At 49.4% G+C, this 15,118-nt stretch overlaps 1 protein-coding gene across 4 annotated transcripts in view; it reads left to right on the top strand.

Moving 5' to 3' along the window:
* ADAMTS17 (ADAM metallopeptidase with thrombospondin type 1 motif 17) overlaps nt 1–15,118 on the top strand; it is a 395,981-nt gene that overhangs the window by 311,646 nt on the left and 69,217 nt on the right. For all 4 annotated transcript variants that reach the window (XM_013993230.2, XM_021098449.1, XM_005659785.3 and 1 more), the window contains 3 exons: nt 792–872; nt 10,668–10,825; nt 13,070–13,229. In XM_013993230.2, the coding sequence (XP_013848684.2) occupies nt 792–872; nt 10,668–10,825; nt 13,070–13,229 (399 nt within the window). The remainder of the gene's footprint in view (nt 1–791; nt 873–10,667; nt 10,826–13,069; nt 13,230–15,118) is intronic.

Genomic DNA, 15,118 nt, shown 5'->3' with positions numbered 1-15,118 from the left:
GTCATCCCATGGAATCAGGGAAGGGTCAAAGAATCCAGTAGATGAGGTGGCCAGGAGCACTGCATCCATGCTCCAGGGAGGTACTGGCCACCAGAATTCCAGGCTGGCTTGGTTTGCTAGGGCTGCTGGAACCAAGTACCACAGACTGGGTGGCCTAAACAAGAGATGCTTACTGCCTCATAGTTTAGGGGTGCTGGCAGTCTGAGATCAAGTCCTCCACAGGCTTGGTTCCTCCTGAAGGTCCCTGTTCCATGCCTCTGTCCTAGCGTCTGGTGGTTCTCTGTCAGTCTTTGGCTTGTAGGTTCATCGGCTTGATCTCTGCTTCATGTTTACACGGGGTTCTCTGTGTCCAAGTCGGTGTCCCAATTTCCCCCTTTTCCCCTTTTCTCAAGACATAAGTATTGGATTAGGGGTCCTCCTTTCACCAGTAGGACCTCGTCTTAACTCATTACATCTGCTACAGCGCAGTTTCCAAATAATGTCACATTCTGAGGTCCTGGGGTTTAGGACTTCGCCTTGTGGATCTGGAGGTGGGAGGGACACCGTTCATCTCATAATACAGGCAAATGGTGCCCTCTGGAATTTGGGCAGCCAGGAGGGTCTGGCCATACAAGACTATTCCTTGTTATTTGATGGTCTTGATTTCTCAGAGCTCTACTAGCCCAGGCTCTGAAATCACCCTGGTGGGGGTGCAGTGGTTCGGCGGTGTGGGTTCCGGTGGGCAGTGCTGCCAAGCCTCTGACAAGGCTGGAGGCATGGTTGGTTCACCTGTGTGTGATTTTTCACTACAGGTTATATTGAAGCTGTCATCATTCCAGCTGGAGCTCGAAGGATCCGCGTGGTGGAGGATAAACCTGCTCACAGTTTTCTGGGTAAAACAAAAATGATTTGACTCACAGTTTATGTTCTGACCATTGATTTGGACCATTGATTTGGGCTCAGGAAAATGCCGAAGGACTGCTCTCTGGCCATTGATTTTATACTCATATTTTCCATGTAAGGATATAAGTAATCAGAGTGGACCAAACAGTGCTGTCATATTTGGCTGAAGTGAGCCACCCTCAAGGGGGATGAAGGGAGAGGGGAGGAGGATCAGTAGGAACCACTAACTTTGGACAGGAAGGAAAGTGACAGAAGAGTGAGTGAAAGAAGGTGTGAGGAGAGACCTTAGCCTGGGCTGCAAGTTTGCACCATCCAACTTGCAAGGAGCTCCTGACCCCCATCAGTGGCTCTGGGGATGACTGCTTATCTGGAAAAAGAATAACCACGCTCAGTCAAATGGAAATCCTCCAAAACACCGCTTTTCACTAAGTACTATGTATCCCAAGTTCCCAGTGACCAACTCTGTTGATTTCAGGTGCAAAAATACCTATTTGTAAAGAATTACATTCCATTCCACACTGGTCTTCACTGCCTTTGACAGAACCAGGCTTAAAGCCCAAGAAAATCAATTTAACCCCTTCTTACACAGAGAAAATCCTCTGTGTCCTCAACTCAACTCACAGCCTCTCCCTTGGCCCCCACTCAAGCAGCAGGGTAGTTCCAGTGCTAAGTGGACATGGAACTGTTCTTAGTGCTGCCATGGAGGCCAGGATAGAAGTGGCAGGGAGCAGGGCCTGTCTCTGCTCTGAGTTCTCGGGGATGGGGCATGCTATGACTGTGTCGTCCCCCCACCTCCCCCCACCAGCCCTCTTCCAACAGTCCTGTTTGGGTTGGACTTCACGCTGGAGGTGGCTCATCTCTCACCCAGGCACCCCTTGCCTGTGCTGCCTCATGTCTCCTCATCTGTGTTACAAGGTCCTTTCTGAGATTTTGGTTTTTCTAATGTAAGACATGAATTTTTTCTGGCTTCGGTAAGAATTAATTTATTCTGGTGAAAATGAGGTTTACTCGTGAAGCACTTTTATTTCAACTTTTACCACAGATGTTTAAAAACATATCCCTTTGTCCACATTCCTGCCTTTGTAGCTACAAAAGCATCTAAGCCTCTCTTTGAAAGGATCTCTACTTGAAAAACCCAAAATCTAATGGGACGGACACACAACAGACCTCCGATAGGCCAGTGTGCTATGAGGAGTCAGGAGGATTTACAGACACTCAGATAACACTCACCTGCACTGGGGAGGGGTGGCCGTGGGAACAGGAACTTTTGTTCCTAACTGCCCTTACCAGGCTCATGGGTAGGCAACCCCCTTCGGGTCCCTACTCTGTCCCAGGCAGCTGCCCCTCCTCCCAGCTATCACCTGCCATCTTTCCGCCTGTGTCTTTGAGGCTGAAATAGCCGCTGCTATTCCTGCTGCTGGCCCAGGACTTTGCTGTCCCTCAGGTTGACATCCACATCGGTCTTCAGCAGCCCTGTGGTTTGTCCCACCTCCCTGGCATGAACGCTGGCCCAGTCTAGCCTGACACTCTACAATAGAGCAAGCTTGTAAATGCTTCCAAAATGGGGCCTGTGCTGCTCTCAGCAGCTTCCTCAGGGTGACGGCCTTTTTACTGAATTCTCAAAAGGGCCCAACCCCTCTCTTTCTGCCCATCTAACCAAACCAAGTAAACTTTACCAGCATTTACTTCAGAAGCCCTATCACCTAGTGTCACCCCCCAAAGTTACCCTTTCCAACTGGTACATTGGCCCTCTCCTACCTGGACATGACATTTCTGCTCTGCAGAGGCCTTTGGGGGTGCTGACATCACTTTTGAGCCTCATCCTACTCAAAAATCATGATCCCAGCATCTGAGGTACTGGCACAGTTCCAAGGTCAGCTTACTGGTCCTTCCACAAAGACCTGCCCTGTGAATAAATCCCTTGGCTCTCAGTCCTGCCCTCTGAATCTTCCCAGCACTATTCCTCCATCTTCGGGTATCTGGTGAATATATAAACTTCTTTGCTTCTTCCTTTCCGTGTGACATAAGAATGACAAAGGAAGAGTTACCATTGTGGCTTAGCAGGTTAAGAACCCAACATTGTCTCTGTGAGGACTCGGGTTCAATCCCTGGCCTCACTCAGTGGGTAAAGGATTCTATGTTGCAACAGGTGGTAGCAGATGCAGCACAGATGCAGCTCCAATGTATCATTGCTGTGGCTGTGGTGTAGGCCCCAGCTGCAGCTCCAATTCGACCCCTGGTCTGGGATGTTCTTTGTGCCACAAGTGTAGCCGTGAAAAGAAAAGAAAAGAAAAAGGAAGAAAAGAAATGAGGGATGTCAGAATCCTTTAGATCACATACAATTCTTGTGTAAAAATGACTTTTCACTGGAACCCATTGGAGAGCCAACAGGTAACAACTAGTGGATGCCACCAGGGGAGCCGGCTCCTACAGTGGCCCCTCCAGCTCCCAGAGCCCAAGGACCACACATGCAGATAATTACACTGACATCAGTGTTCATGACTCCCAGTCATTGAATCCAGCTCTGCTTTGCAAACCTGACCCTTTGTCCCCCAGTGTACTGCAGAGCATTGCTGTGCCTCTTTCACCAACAAGTAAACTGAGGCTCTAGGAGTTCAGGAGCTTGTCCAAGCTCCCCACTTCACCCGAGCCTGCTGCAACCCATGGAGCCTCCCAGCATTGCTCTGAGGTGGCCATCACGGCCAGAGGTCAGGGGGACGATTTTTCACTGAAGAACACTTGTTAAACCTGCCCGTTGCTACTGCGTCAGTATGTGGATTTCATAGAAGCAGACCTGCATCCACCACAAGATGGGTTTGATGTCTCAGGATGAATACTCAGCTCCCCAGAAACCCTGGATCTACTTGGAATGTTGGAGTCAGCCTCTGTCCCCTTATCGTATCTGCAATCAATCCCAGGATCCCAGGGTCCTGGTGTGAGCACAAGGGAAACCCAAAAGTGGTCCCCACTCGTTAGGTTTCTAAAGTGTGTTCAAACGAACCTTGTTTCCACCCGGGGCTGGGTGCTTTGGAAATCAACCCTAACTTTGAATGACTCTCACATTTGCTGGGAGCAGTTCCTAAAGAATTCCACCCCCACCTGCCTTCAACCCACGCTGCCTGGCTTTCTGCTCAAAACCACCTGGAACAGGAAATGCCTCTGCAGTTTGCATCCATAGCTGGGAATGGAGCTGGCCGAACTCCGAGGGGAAATAAAAGGAGCTGACTCAAGGCCAGTATTAGAAATAGGTTGAATGTGGGTCAAGTCTTCCACTGGAATCCAAGAGGGAGAGAGACAGAAAGGAGCCCAGCTTCTTCACGACAGCCCTGCCAGAGGAGGGCATGTGGACAGGGTCCGACCTCCAGCCAGCTCAAAAGAGGAGCCCTCCCATCAGGAATGCCCCCTCCTGGCTCCCAAGAAAGGCTCATGGTCTCCCACAGAGCCCGGAAGTCCAGGAGCAGCATTCCACAGAGAGGTGGGAGGGCCCGGATGGAAACAGACCAAACAGACATTGGCCTTGTGACCTCACTGCCCGGGGCTGTTGAGGTTTCACACTCCCTTGGTAGCAAAGCAGGGCATGTACCCATCTTCACCCCTGCGAAAGTCTCTCTAGCTCTTGAGGGGCTTCTAATGGCTTCTAAGCAAAACACACCAAGGCAAGTACTGTTATATCCAGCCTCTGACTGAGGCGGGTCAGCAAGTGAAAAATTTCTTCCCCTGCAAATCATAGAACTGAGTCACTCAGGAAGTCCCTTTGTTCTTAACCCTCCATTTCCCTGTCAAAGCAGAACATTTGGAATGATCTTAACAGGTCCTGTTGAGTTTCTACGGCTAAAAAATCCTATTTTCCAATATAGACTAATCTCAAAATGCTTATAGGTGAAGGGGGTTTGCTTATATCATTGATGCCCAGGGATTGATAGGGACCAGAACTTCTGGGATCCCAAACTTATTTAGTTTGGAAGGTGGAAAAGAATACATTATGTAGAAGGCCTTGGGCCCTGGAGTTTTGAGCTCTCGTGAAACTGGCTCTGTGGTGGAAGCGCTGGGGATGGGCCAGGAGTGATCTGCACCCTCGTGTTCTGGAGCTGGCAGGGCCACACGAGAGGTTCCATATTGAACCTGTTTATTCACTGTCAGTAATGATCTTGATGTTCCAGCAGACTTTCTGAGGCCATAGTCTTGCCCTTTTAAAGGAAGGGCAGGTGCTAAATGCTGATTCTAGCAGGAAGTTCTGACTTCTCAGCATGGACCACAACGGCCTGCAAAGTGTGACTCCTGCTAAGCCACTCACGCTGGAGTCAGTAGGTTTGCTGTGATCCCTGTGACCCATGGATGCTGGCCTCCTACTTATAATTCTGCCTCTTTGTGAAGGATCAGCATCACGGTCACACTCTCTTGAGGAGGGGATGCTGGCTTTCAGATGAGGGTGGGGGGGGTGGAGGTGGGTGGAGAGGGTGGGTGCTGCATTTGCAGTGCCTGACAGCTTGCGGCTGCCGTGGTAATGACCGCAGCAGAGCTTGGGCATGCAAAGTTTATTCTTTCTGGGACCATGAGAGTCCCCTCCCACCCACCCCACGCCACCCCTACCCACCACATGCACATCCATCCCCTGAAGTGTGACTATGAGATTTCACCAATTCAGCAGCTCTAGACCAGGACCTCCAAAGGAGAGACAGGTGCCTTCAGAAGTCATAGGGTGCCCGGGCAGCAGTATGTGAATGGAAGAGCTCTGCATTTATGGAGGACACGTGGGTAACTTGAAATCTGTCATTGGAGGTGCATTTACACACCTTGTATAGCGATAAGCACTGTAAATCTAAGTTCCTTTCCCCAGGAGCTTGTCACCAGCACTTCACTGTCTGGCATATGATACCTCCCGTCACCCCACCCCTCCTGCAGCTGCTGGCCTCGTTCTGGAAGAGCTCATGAGCCACAGCCTGCCTTTCTCACTTCCCTTCCACTCTTCCTCGTCTGCATTTACTCCTCCATGGCCTCCCCAGCCCACCCTGCAGACCACCTCCTGAAATGTCTCTTCCCCTGCCCCCAGTTGGGCCCTGCCCTGGTAGTAAGAGGGGGGCATGCCCCCAGCCCCAGCTGACTCTGCATCTGTCCCCTGTGCCTCACCTACAGCAAGCACCTCTGCTGGCAGAGGCGGGGCTTCCCTAGGCGGCTCCCACCCCACTGTGCAGCATTTCTGTGGATGGTTTTTTAATCGGCTCCAGGTGCACCCTCCTGCACTTTCCCCAGCCCTTCCCACTCTTGACCTCCCAGATGTTTGACTTTTGGCACGGACGTGGGGTGGTTTTCAGTTTATAATCCAGTAAATCCTTTTAAAGCACCCTAGAAACAAGGCCAAGGGAGAAAGAGCCACTTCATCCTGAGCAAAGTGCTGGACAGGAGCAGGACCCAGGAGAGAGTTTAAGGCCTGGATAGAGTGTGCTGGGCCTTCTGAATCTCCGAGGGGTGGGTTGTGGGGGGGGGGTACTAAGCTTACATTAGTAAGGATCCTAGGGTGATTTCTAGGAATCTATACTAGTAATTTCCTCTCTTGACCTGCACTGCCCCTATCATGGTTAGGAGTATTTATTTATTTGTTTATTTATTTATTTATTTTTAGGGCCATACCCACGGCATATGGAGGTTCCCAGGCTAGGGGTCAAATCAGAGCTATAGCTGCCAGCCTACACCACAGCCACAGCAATGCCAGATCCGAGCCTCATCTGCGACCAACACCACAACTCAGGGCAATGCTGGATCCCCAACCCACTGTGCGAGGCCAGGGTTCAAACCCTCAACCTCATGGTTCCTAGTCGGACTCATTTCCACTGTGCCATGAAGGGAACTCCAGGAGTTTTCAAAAACCAGCCTCCAAATGTCACATGTGAAAGCTAAACCCAGTTCTCAGTTTATGAGGATTGGCTTCAGGCCTGGCTGGATCCAGGGGTTTAAAATAATGTCAAAGGGAATAGTGTCTATCCCGGTACTGCTATCCTCTTTCAGTTGACTTTAATCTGGGGGCATCTTCTCATGTACTGGCAGATTCAGATTTAGTTTCTGGGCAACCTATGGAAAGAATGCTGTTTCTTCTCAAGGTGAATGAAAGTCTTAGGATTGACGCTTACTGTCGAGAGTTGGCTGATGGGCCTACTCCTGGATCTGGGGTGGAGTTTGGTGTCAGCCCCACATGACTAAGGGGAGGATATGTCCCCAGAGGCTCCTGGGGGTGTCATTATTTGCAGGAGGACAGGGAGGTGGCAGGCAGCAACACACTAGATGTTCACAGCCATAGACAGAACAAGGTCAGGGCGTGGCTCCCAGCACTGAATGCAGGCATCAACCAGGGCAGATGGTTGGGCCAAGATAGGAGGAGAGCAGCCCCAGGTCTCTGTGTGGGACATGGGTTCTGTGGGGCAGCCCCAGCATGATTTGTGGTCAGCATATGGCTTTGAAGAAACTCATTCTGCTCATCTATGTTGCAGGGTTCTCAATATGCTCAAATGTCTCTGTTACCGACCAGGGCTCTTGGCCTCCTTAACCAATAGAAATTGATGAGACCAGGCAAGAAATTTAGGCAAGGCTTTACTTTATTGGGGCCCCTGATGCAGCAGGGCAGAGTGAAAATAACAAGTTTCCTTGCTCCCTCACTCCTGGAGGAGGGGGGCAAGCTAGTTCCAAATGGGTCTGCCCACCCATTTGGTGGTGGTGTGTGCAGGGGGCATGTGTAGTACCCTGCTTTTGCTCTGGGCTCTTCAGAAGTGGCAATTGGTCTTTTTAGATTTTTTTTTTTTGGTATCTTATTGGCCATAATTTGCTCCAATTGTGCAGGCAAGCAGTTATTTTTATTCCCTTACAGTTTCTTTTATTTTGTTGCTTGAGAAGACGTTTGTTCAGGTGTAGGCACTGCAGCCACTCAGAAAGGATCCCAGGTCCCAGCCTGTCTCATCCCCACCCCACTAACAATGACAGCAATCCTTTTCTCTCCTTCTCTCACTTCCTCTTCCCAGTCAGACCCCCGGTATCCCTTCCTGTTCTTCCTGCTTCTCCACACAGGGCAGTGTGCCTCCTTCCCTCTAGCTTGGCATAGAAACTGATCTTGGTAAGGAGACAGCTGCCCACGCTGCCTGTGCTCCAGGCTGCCTCCTCTGCCTGCTTTTCTTGCCATCTCAGCTCAGTGTGCCTCCTTCAGAAGGCCTTCCCCACCCGCCCCAGGCCCTGTTGCACACACATGGACCCTGGACTCACCTCTGTTGTGGAGCTTCTGAAAGGGTACCCGTGTTTCTCTGTTTCCTCACCCATCTCCCTTCCAAACGTTGAGTTCTCTGGGGCAGGAGCTGTATCTTCAGCACCAGCTACGAGGTCCTCAGAAAAAAATTGAGGGACCCGTGGCAGTTGTGTTAACTGCTCCCTATACTTCCCTGACTTTTTTTTTGTTTGTTTTGGTCTTTTTTTTTAGGGCCACACCCATGGCACATGGAAGTTCCCAGGCTAGGGGTCAAATTGGAGCTGCAGCTGCCAGCCTATACCACAGCCACACCGGATCCTTAACCCACTGCATGAGGCCAAGGATCAAACCCTTGTCCTTATGGATACTAGTCAGGTTTGTTACTGCTGAACCACATCAGGAACGCCATCAGAGGCTTTCCTGAGATGAATCTGGGCACCCATTTGTCTGTCTGCTACTTTCCGCCAGCCTGCACTGATTCTGAAAACCAGATTTACATAGGGATGTGCCAGAAACAATTTTACAAACCTTCAGAGAAGCTGAAAGAACAACAAACACCCATACAGCCTTTACCGAGATATCCCAAGAGCTAACGTGCCCAAAACATTTTTAAGTTATTAGTGCACTGGAAGCTGTGGAAAGCTGTAAGGCTAGTCTTTTTGTGAGGGTCTATAGGACATGAGATCCTACTGTGACTTCAGCCTGGAATTTATTCTTTAAGAACGAGTGTGACATTTGCACACATTAGTGTCATAAAACTCTAGACTGAGGCTTTAACTTAAAGAATGTGGGAATGAAAATGGCCAGCCTGATAAAGAGTGCTGAGCTTGGTCTGTCTGGGTTCAAGTCTCCACTCTACATCTTAAGAGCTGTGTGACTTTAGGTAGGTTACTTAACATCTCTGTGCCCGCATTTCCTCATCTGTGAAAAGAGGAAAATAATCCTCTACCTTAGAGAGCTGCTGGGAAAGTTAAATGGGTAAAAGCATATGGAGGAGCTAATCTAGAGAACCTGACCCTTAAATGGCGACTTGCAGGCAGTGGCTGAGGAAGAGAAAAAGGAGCAGAAATCAAGAGTACCCTAACATTCTCACCTCCTTGCAGGAGCCAAGAGATGTCAATAGTGGGTAGAATTTCTTGAAGGGAAACATTGAATTCAAAGTGGTGGGGTTGTCTCTTTCCAAAGCCTACCCTGGAGTCTGGTGTTCCTCATGTGCTCACTGGGAAGCCACCCTATATGAAACCATTCTGGAGGCTGCTGTGCTAGAAAGCAGCCCTGCCCAGGTCTCCTGGCAGTTTCCATAAGCACATGGCTGCCCCTCGGCAGCCAAGAGAGCCTGCTGAATCAACCAAGTGCTTCAGGCAAGGGAGCAGAGGCTGGCATCCCCCAGCAACTCATGGCCAGGACTGGCCCCACTGGGTCCCAACCCAGCCGGGGGTTTCAGCTCTCATTATCCAAAATCATTATTAAATGAAGGCATTTTATTTCTGGCCTCATAGGAAGGAACAGGGAAGGGATAGAACCTGATTTCACCATTAGTGGTTGGACCAGGGTCCCAAAGTGATCAGGAGCCTCTGGGGGCATCAGGGGGCATTGGCTGCACTTGCAGAGAGCACCGAGGGTCTTATTTTTTGTGACATAAGACTTGCTGTCACCTACTTGAATTTGCCACCTTTTCCTAAATGCCAGAGTAGGTTCTAGTTTTTTGGGTTTTGTTTTTTGTTTTTTTCCTTTCCTAAATAACAAAATAATTTCATTGCAGAGTGCTCCCTCTTGGGAACCACACAGCTCCAAACCGAAGTGAGGAAACATCCAAAAAAGTCACTGATGAGCATTCAGATAATAATAAATGTATGACTTGTGTGGAAAACCAAATCTTTGCTATGGCCAGTCAGCAAAATGGTGATTCCTTGTTTCTTCCAACACACTTTGTACCAAGTATGAGAGAGCCAAGTGTGACCCCGAAGGCCCCTGCCACCCACAAGGCCCCAGCTGACTGTTACAGCTGTATCCATAGGCAGCTCAGGATTCTCATGTTTAGTAGAATGACCCTTCTTCCTTGATGGGGCAAGTACTTTACTAATCTAGGGCCATCAGACCCTTAAGTGACATTGGAACTAGGCTGCCCTCTAAAAAGCCCCAAGTTGGAAATAGTAAAATGAATTGATGACTCTTGCTAAAGTTGCAAAACCCATTTTGTAGCCTTGGCCATGTTAAAATAGAATCCGTTCATCAGACAGAAAATCCTCTACCCTTTAAGTCTAGTGAAATGTGATCGAGCGTTAGCTGTCTCCATCCTCTGGTGCCCCCGTTGTGTGAGTTTATTCTGAGACAGCAGACCATGCTTGAAGATGCAGTTTCTGGGAGGGTCCTGGGGTCAGGAGCTGTTTGCTCCTGGGAGCTGGGCTTCTGTTCTCAGCACACAGAAAGCCCCCTTTCTCTCTGCAGGGCCCCCCCTTCTCCCCTGTGGGGGTGGAGGGTAAGACCTGCAAGCCACCACTCAGGATACCCTAGCTCCAAAGACAGATTTTGATTCCATGGCATCCTGTTTTCTTTCTAGCTCTCAAAGACTCCAGTAAGAGATCCATCAACAGTGACTGGAAGATAGAGCTCCCTGGAGAATTCCAGATTGCAGGCACGACGGTCCGCTATGTTAGAAGGGGCCTGTGGGAGAAAATTTCCGCCAAGGGACCAACCAAAATGCCACTGCATTTGATGGTAATTTGCTGTTCGTTTGTGTTTGTCTTGAGACTGCCACCTCCAAAAGCTACCAGTTGACTTTTTCCCTGGGACCCTGGGGGAGGCGGGACACCAGGCGCCTCCTCCCAGGCCACCTGCTGTTCAAGTCTCTCTTGGTCTTTTCTTATCTCATCCCTTTTGCCACAGGCTTCAAAACTATGCTCTCTCAAAACTTTGCCCTGGCTCTTCACTGGTGGAACTCCCATCTTTTTCAAAAGGAACCACCTCTGGGAAGGAAATGCTTAGATATGTGGCGACCAGGGAGACTTGGCCTCATTAAGCAGGCAGCCCCACTCAGAGCGTGTGTTTTAATATCAGATGGCAGAGATCTGCCCCTCAGTTTGTATCTCCCCAGTGGAAACTGCCTTTTGGAAATGAACTGTTAACTCTGCCTCCAAACCAACATCACTCTTATTTTCCAGACTCAGTTTGCAACAAGTATTCAGGAATGGAGGGAGAACCAGATTGTATGGGACCATTTACTCCCCAGGTGGTCTCTGTGGCATCTGGCCAGATCAGGGCACTCTTGTCTTACCTACTGTCTCAAGGAGGACCGCACGCAAACCATTGAAGCACCCGGTTCAGGTTCCTTTGAGGAACATTAAAGATCTCCAGGGAACTCGTTCATTGGGTTAAGGATATAGCGTTGCTGGTCTCCTCAGGAGATTTCCTCCAAAGAGCTATGGTATGGGTTGCAGACACGGCTTGGGTCCTGCGTTGCTATGATGTAGGCTAGCCGCTACAGCTCTGATTCACTCCTAGCCTAGGGACTTCCATGTGCTGCGTCAGGGTCCAGAAGTTTCCATGGCTAACTTCTGATAGCTCATAATTATTGATTCCATGTCTCTTTCTAAAGAACAGGAATTATGACAGCTTCTGTGTCTATAATCAAAGCACATTTTTGTCCTCCATGTTTGCCAAAGCCTCTACTTAGAGATTCTTTTCTCCCCATTAATTTGTGTCTCTGGCAGACTGCAGCCATTCAAGCTTAGGTGGCACCCAAAGATTCCCAGGCCTCCTCCCAGGAAATCTCCTGAGGAGACCAGCTCTGCATGTGAGCAGAGGTATCACCCACAATGGCCCTAACCCTGTTACACTTTCTGATGAGAGTGAAGGGAGCCAGTTTCCACAGATGACATCAATGTCCAGAAATCTATCAGCCCACTAAATCTACTAGAGCCTTGCAAGTTGACTTCTGGTTCCTAAAAACCTGTACCTAAGCCATTTCTTTGTGATTAAGTCATTTCCTAAATAAGTCAGTGGGATAAATCCTCCTGCTTAGTCATTCAGAGAAACTAAAAGATGAAGCAAAAGACAAGATAAAACCCAGAGAGCAGCGTCCTGTTAGCACGTGGATTTGCTTTGCTAGCAAACACCGAGATGGGTCTATTTCCCTTCTTTCCCCAAAGCTTTCATAAACTGTGAGGGAATCGTCAGCCCGTGAAAGCCAATGCACAGCCTGGATTCATTCAGACCATGATAAACAAAACTCCGGGAAAGCAGCAACTGCCAGAGCTGAAGTTTCTGCCCTCTCAAACATGGACCACTTTTCTCTCTTGGAATAGGACTTCACGTTTTTAAGCCTAGAAACAAGAGGTGCCCCTGTGCCCCTGCATAGAAATACATTGTCCTCTAACCGAGGTGTGCACATTGCTTGCACCCGTAAAGCCATGGGGACCTGCATTTGAAACCAATTACACACACGCACACACAAATTATACGTGGCTACAAAATTGCATAAAATTGGTTTCATATGGATTCTCAATTCACCAGTCTTATTCCCACACTGAGATAATAAAGATCTCTTTTAAAGAGGTTTTTTTTTTTCTTCAAACTGGAGGCATTTTTCCAAATGCATTACTGCAAGTCTATTTTCTTAGAGAAGTGGATGTTTATTCAGTTTGGGCTGCTCTTAGCACCCCTCCCCCACCCTGCAACCCAAGCCCTGGGACGGCTGAGAGATGCTTAGGAGGGAGGGCGGCCCCTGTCGTCCAGCACCATCCACCTGGCCCTCCCTAGGTCAAGTCGGGTGGAGTACCCCTGAGCATCTGGGGAACCCGAGACTGAAATAAACCCCCTCTATTGGACCTCTTGTAAAGCCCCCAAAAGAATGAGTTCCCTCTGACAGGGAGGCAGCCGCAGTAAGGCTTGGCCTATATATTCAGCAATCCTATGGGCTTTCACTTTATTTCAAAATGACCTTTTATTTTGCTGCTGATCCAGGTGTTGTTATTTCATGACCAAAATTATGGAATTCATTACGAATACACCATTCCTGTAAACTACACTGCTGAAAATCAAAGTGAGCCAGAAAAACCTCAGGACTCCTTGTTCATCTGGACCCACAGCGGCTGGGAGGGGTGCAGTGTGCAGTGTGGAGGAGGTGAGAACCCGGGGAATGGGCTCATTGGGTATGGGGTTCCCCCAGGGGGAGGAGAAGTGAATTCGGAGCATCCTGTGGCTGATGCATAGAGCCTGGGAGAGGCTACCCGTAAAACCATTACGTCCATGGATCTCTCTGCCGAAGGCTTGGTCAGGGTCTTCCAAACTCACTGTGTTGGGGTTGTACCCACCCAGCTGGTTTGCCTGTAGCACAGGGCCCCGGGACTCTGACCTGAGTGGAGGTTTGGCTGATATATGTCTGTGTCACAAGTGGGACAGGTGACCGTGGCAGTGAACCTAACATACCTTCATCTGTTGCTGTTTGCTGGAGGGGCACCAGAAGCTGTTTCTGACCCTCAAATATCCTTTCCTCTTGGCCACAGTAACCAGTGGACATGCAATGAAAATGGAAAGAAGAACCTTCCACATCCAGTGAAACATTCAGAGTGCGAGTCTTGACTTCATGATTTGCCCCCATCTGTTAGCAAATCACTTACTCTCTCTGTACCTAAGACAGGATGATCAGCCCTTCTGCCCACCGTGGGGAGGAGACCCAAACTGCAAACATCCATATGAACAACAGAGCCATTACTGTGTTGTTTAGCAGGAGTGGTGGCAAGTGTTCTGAACTCTTAGCCAACAGCATCTTGGTACAGGTGCTGTCACCGTGAGGGGACACACAGCAGGGTCATGGGGGAGGCGTACAGGATGAGTGAATCTTGACGGACACAGAGTTAGGACAGAAGGTTGACCTGGACTTGGGAACGCCAACCCAGAGGGTGGGCTGGCCTCACCAACACTCCAGCCTGCATGGATGCTGATGCTAAGATGATGCATGTCAGATATCCAAGATGTAGAGATTTGTTTTCCATTTAAGTGACTTCTCCCCACTTCTCAAGTATAGGGATTATAGCTCTAGTCTAACTGGACCCATCAGACACTGCCAGGGTGAATTCCCTTCCTCCCTGCACATCTTGGCTCACTGTCCTCAGTCCTTGTCCACTATCTGTTCTCAACCTCTTCCTCCAGGAGCCCCAGGATAGTTGACACAGCCTCAGGATTCCACCCTCAGCCCTGTCACCCTTGCATTCTACCCAAACCCCTGATTGCACCAAACCTTTCCTCTGGGGCAACTTGCTGCAAACTAAGACTGTCCCAGGTGGAAGAGTTAGCATGGGCAGGGGGTTGCTGTTCTGCTGTCACTACTGGCCTTTTAGGGCACCAATGCCTCCCAGCTCCCTGACCTGAAGCCCAAACTGAAATCTGGCTTGAGGCGGCTCCATGCTTTCTGTGCCCACACAAGTTCAGGGCTCCATAACTGTGCGTCATTCCTATATAACAAATTCCCCAGGAGACAAATGGATCAAGAGGTGCAAGATCCTTATAGTTGTGCTTGACTTCCTAGTAACCTTTTATTGTGACACTTCCCAAAGAATACCAATAATAATAACAATAAGAAGAATGTCACAGGGGAGTTCCCATTGTGGCGCAGTGGGAACGAATCCGACTAGGAACCATGAGGTTGCGGGTTTGATCCCTGGCCTCACTCAGTGGGTTAAGGATCTGGCGTTGCCGTAAACTGTGGTGTAGGTCACAGATGCGGCTCAGATCTGATATTGCCGTGGCTGTGGTGTAGGCCAGCAGCTATAGCTCCGGTTAGACCCCTAGCCTAGGAACCTCCATGTGCTGCAGGTGCGGCCCTAAAGAGACAAAAAGAAAAGAAAAGAAAAGAAAAGAATGTCACCAACATGAAGTGTTAACCCCTGCTAGACTCTGTTCTAAGCACTTTACATGTATCAATTCATCTTAACCATCCCTAAAGGGAAATTATGGGAGCCAGCCCAGTGGAGGAGACTGAGGCACGGAAACATGGTGGCCAAGTATCAAGTA

Source organism: Sus scrofa, chromosome 1 (assembly GCF_000003025.6).
Source record: "Sus scrofa isolate TJ Tabasco breed Duroc chromosome 1, Sscrofa11.1, whole genome shotgun sequence".
Taxonomy (NCBI): domain Eukaryota; kingdom Metazoa; phylum Chordata; class Mammalia; order Artiodactyla; family Suidae; genus Sus; species Sus scrofa.
This window is presented reverse-complemented; position numbering and strand designations above follow the sequence as displayed.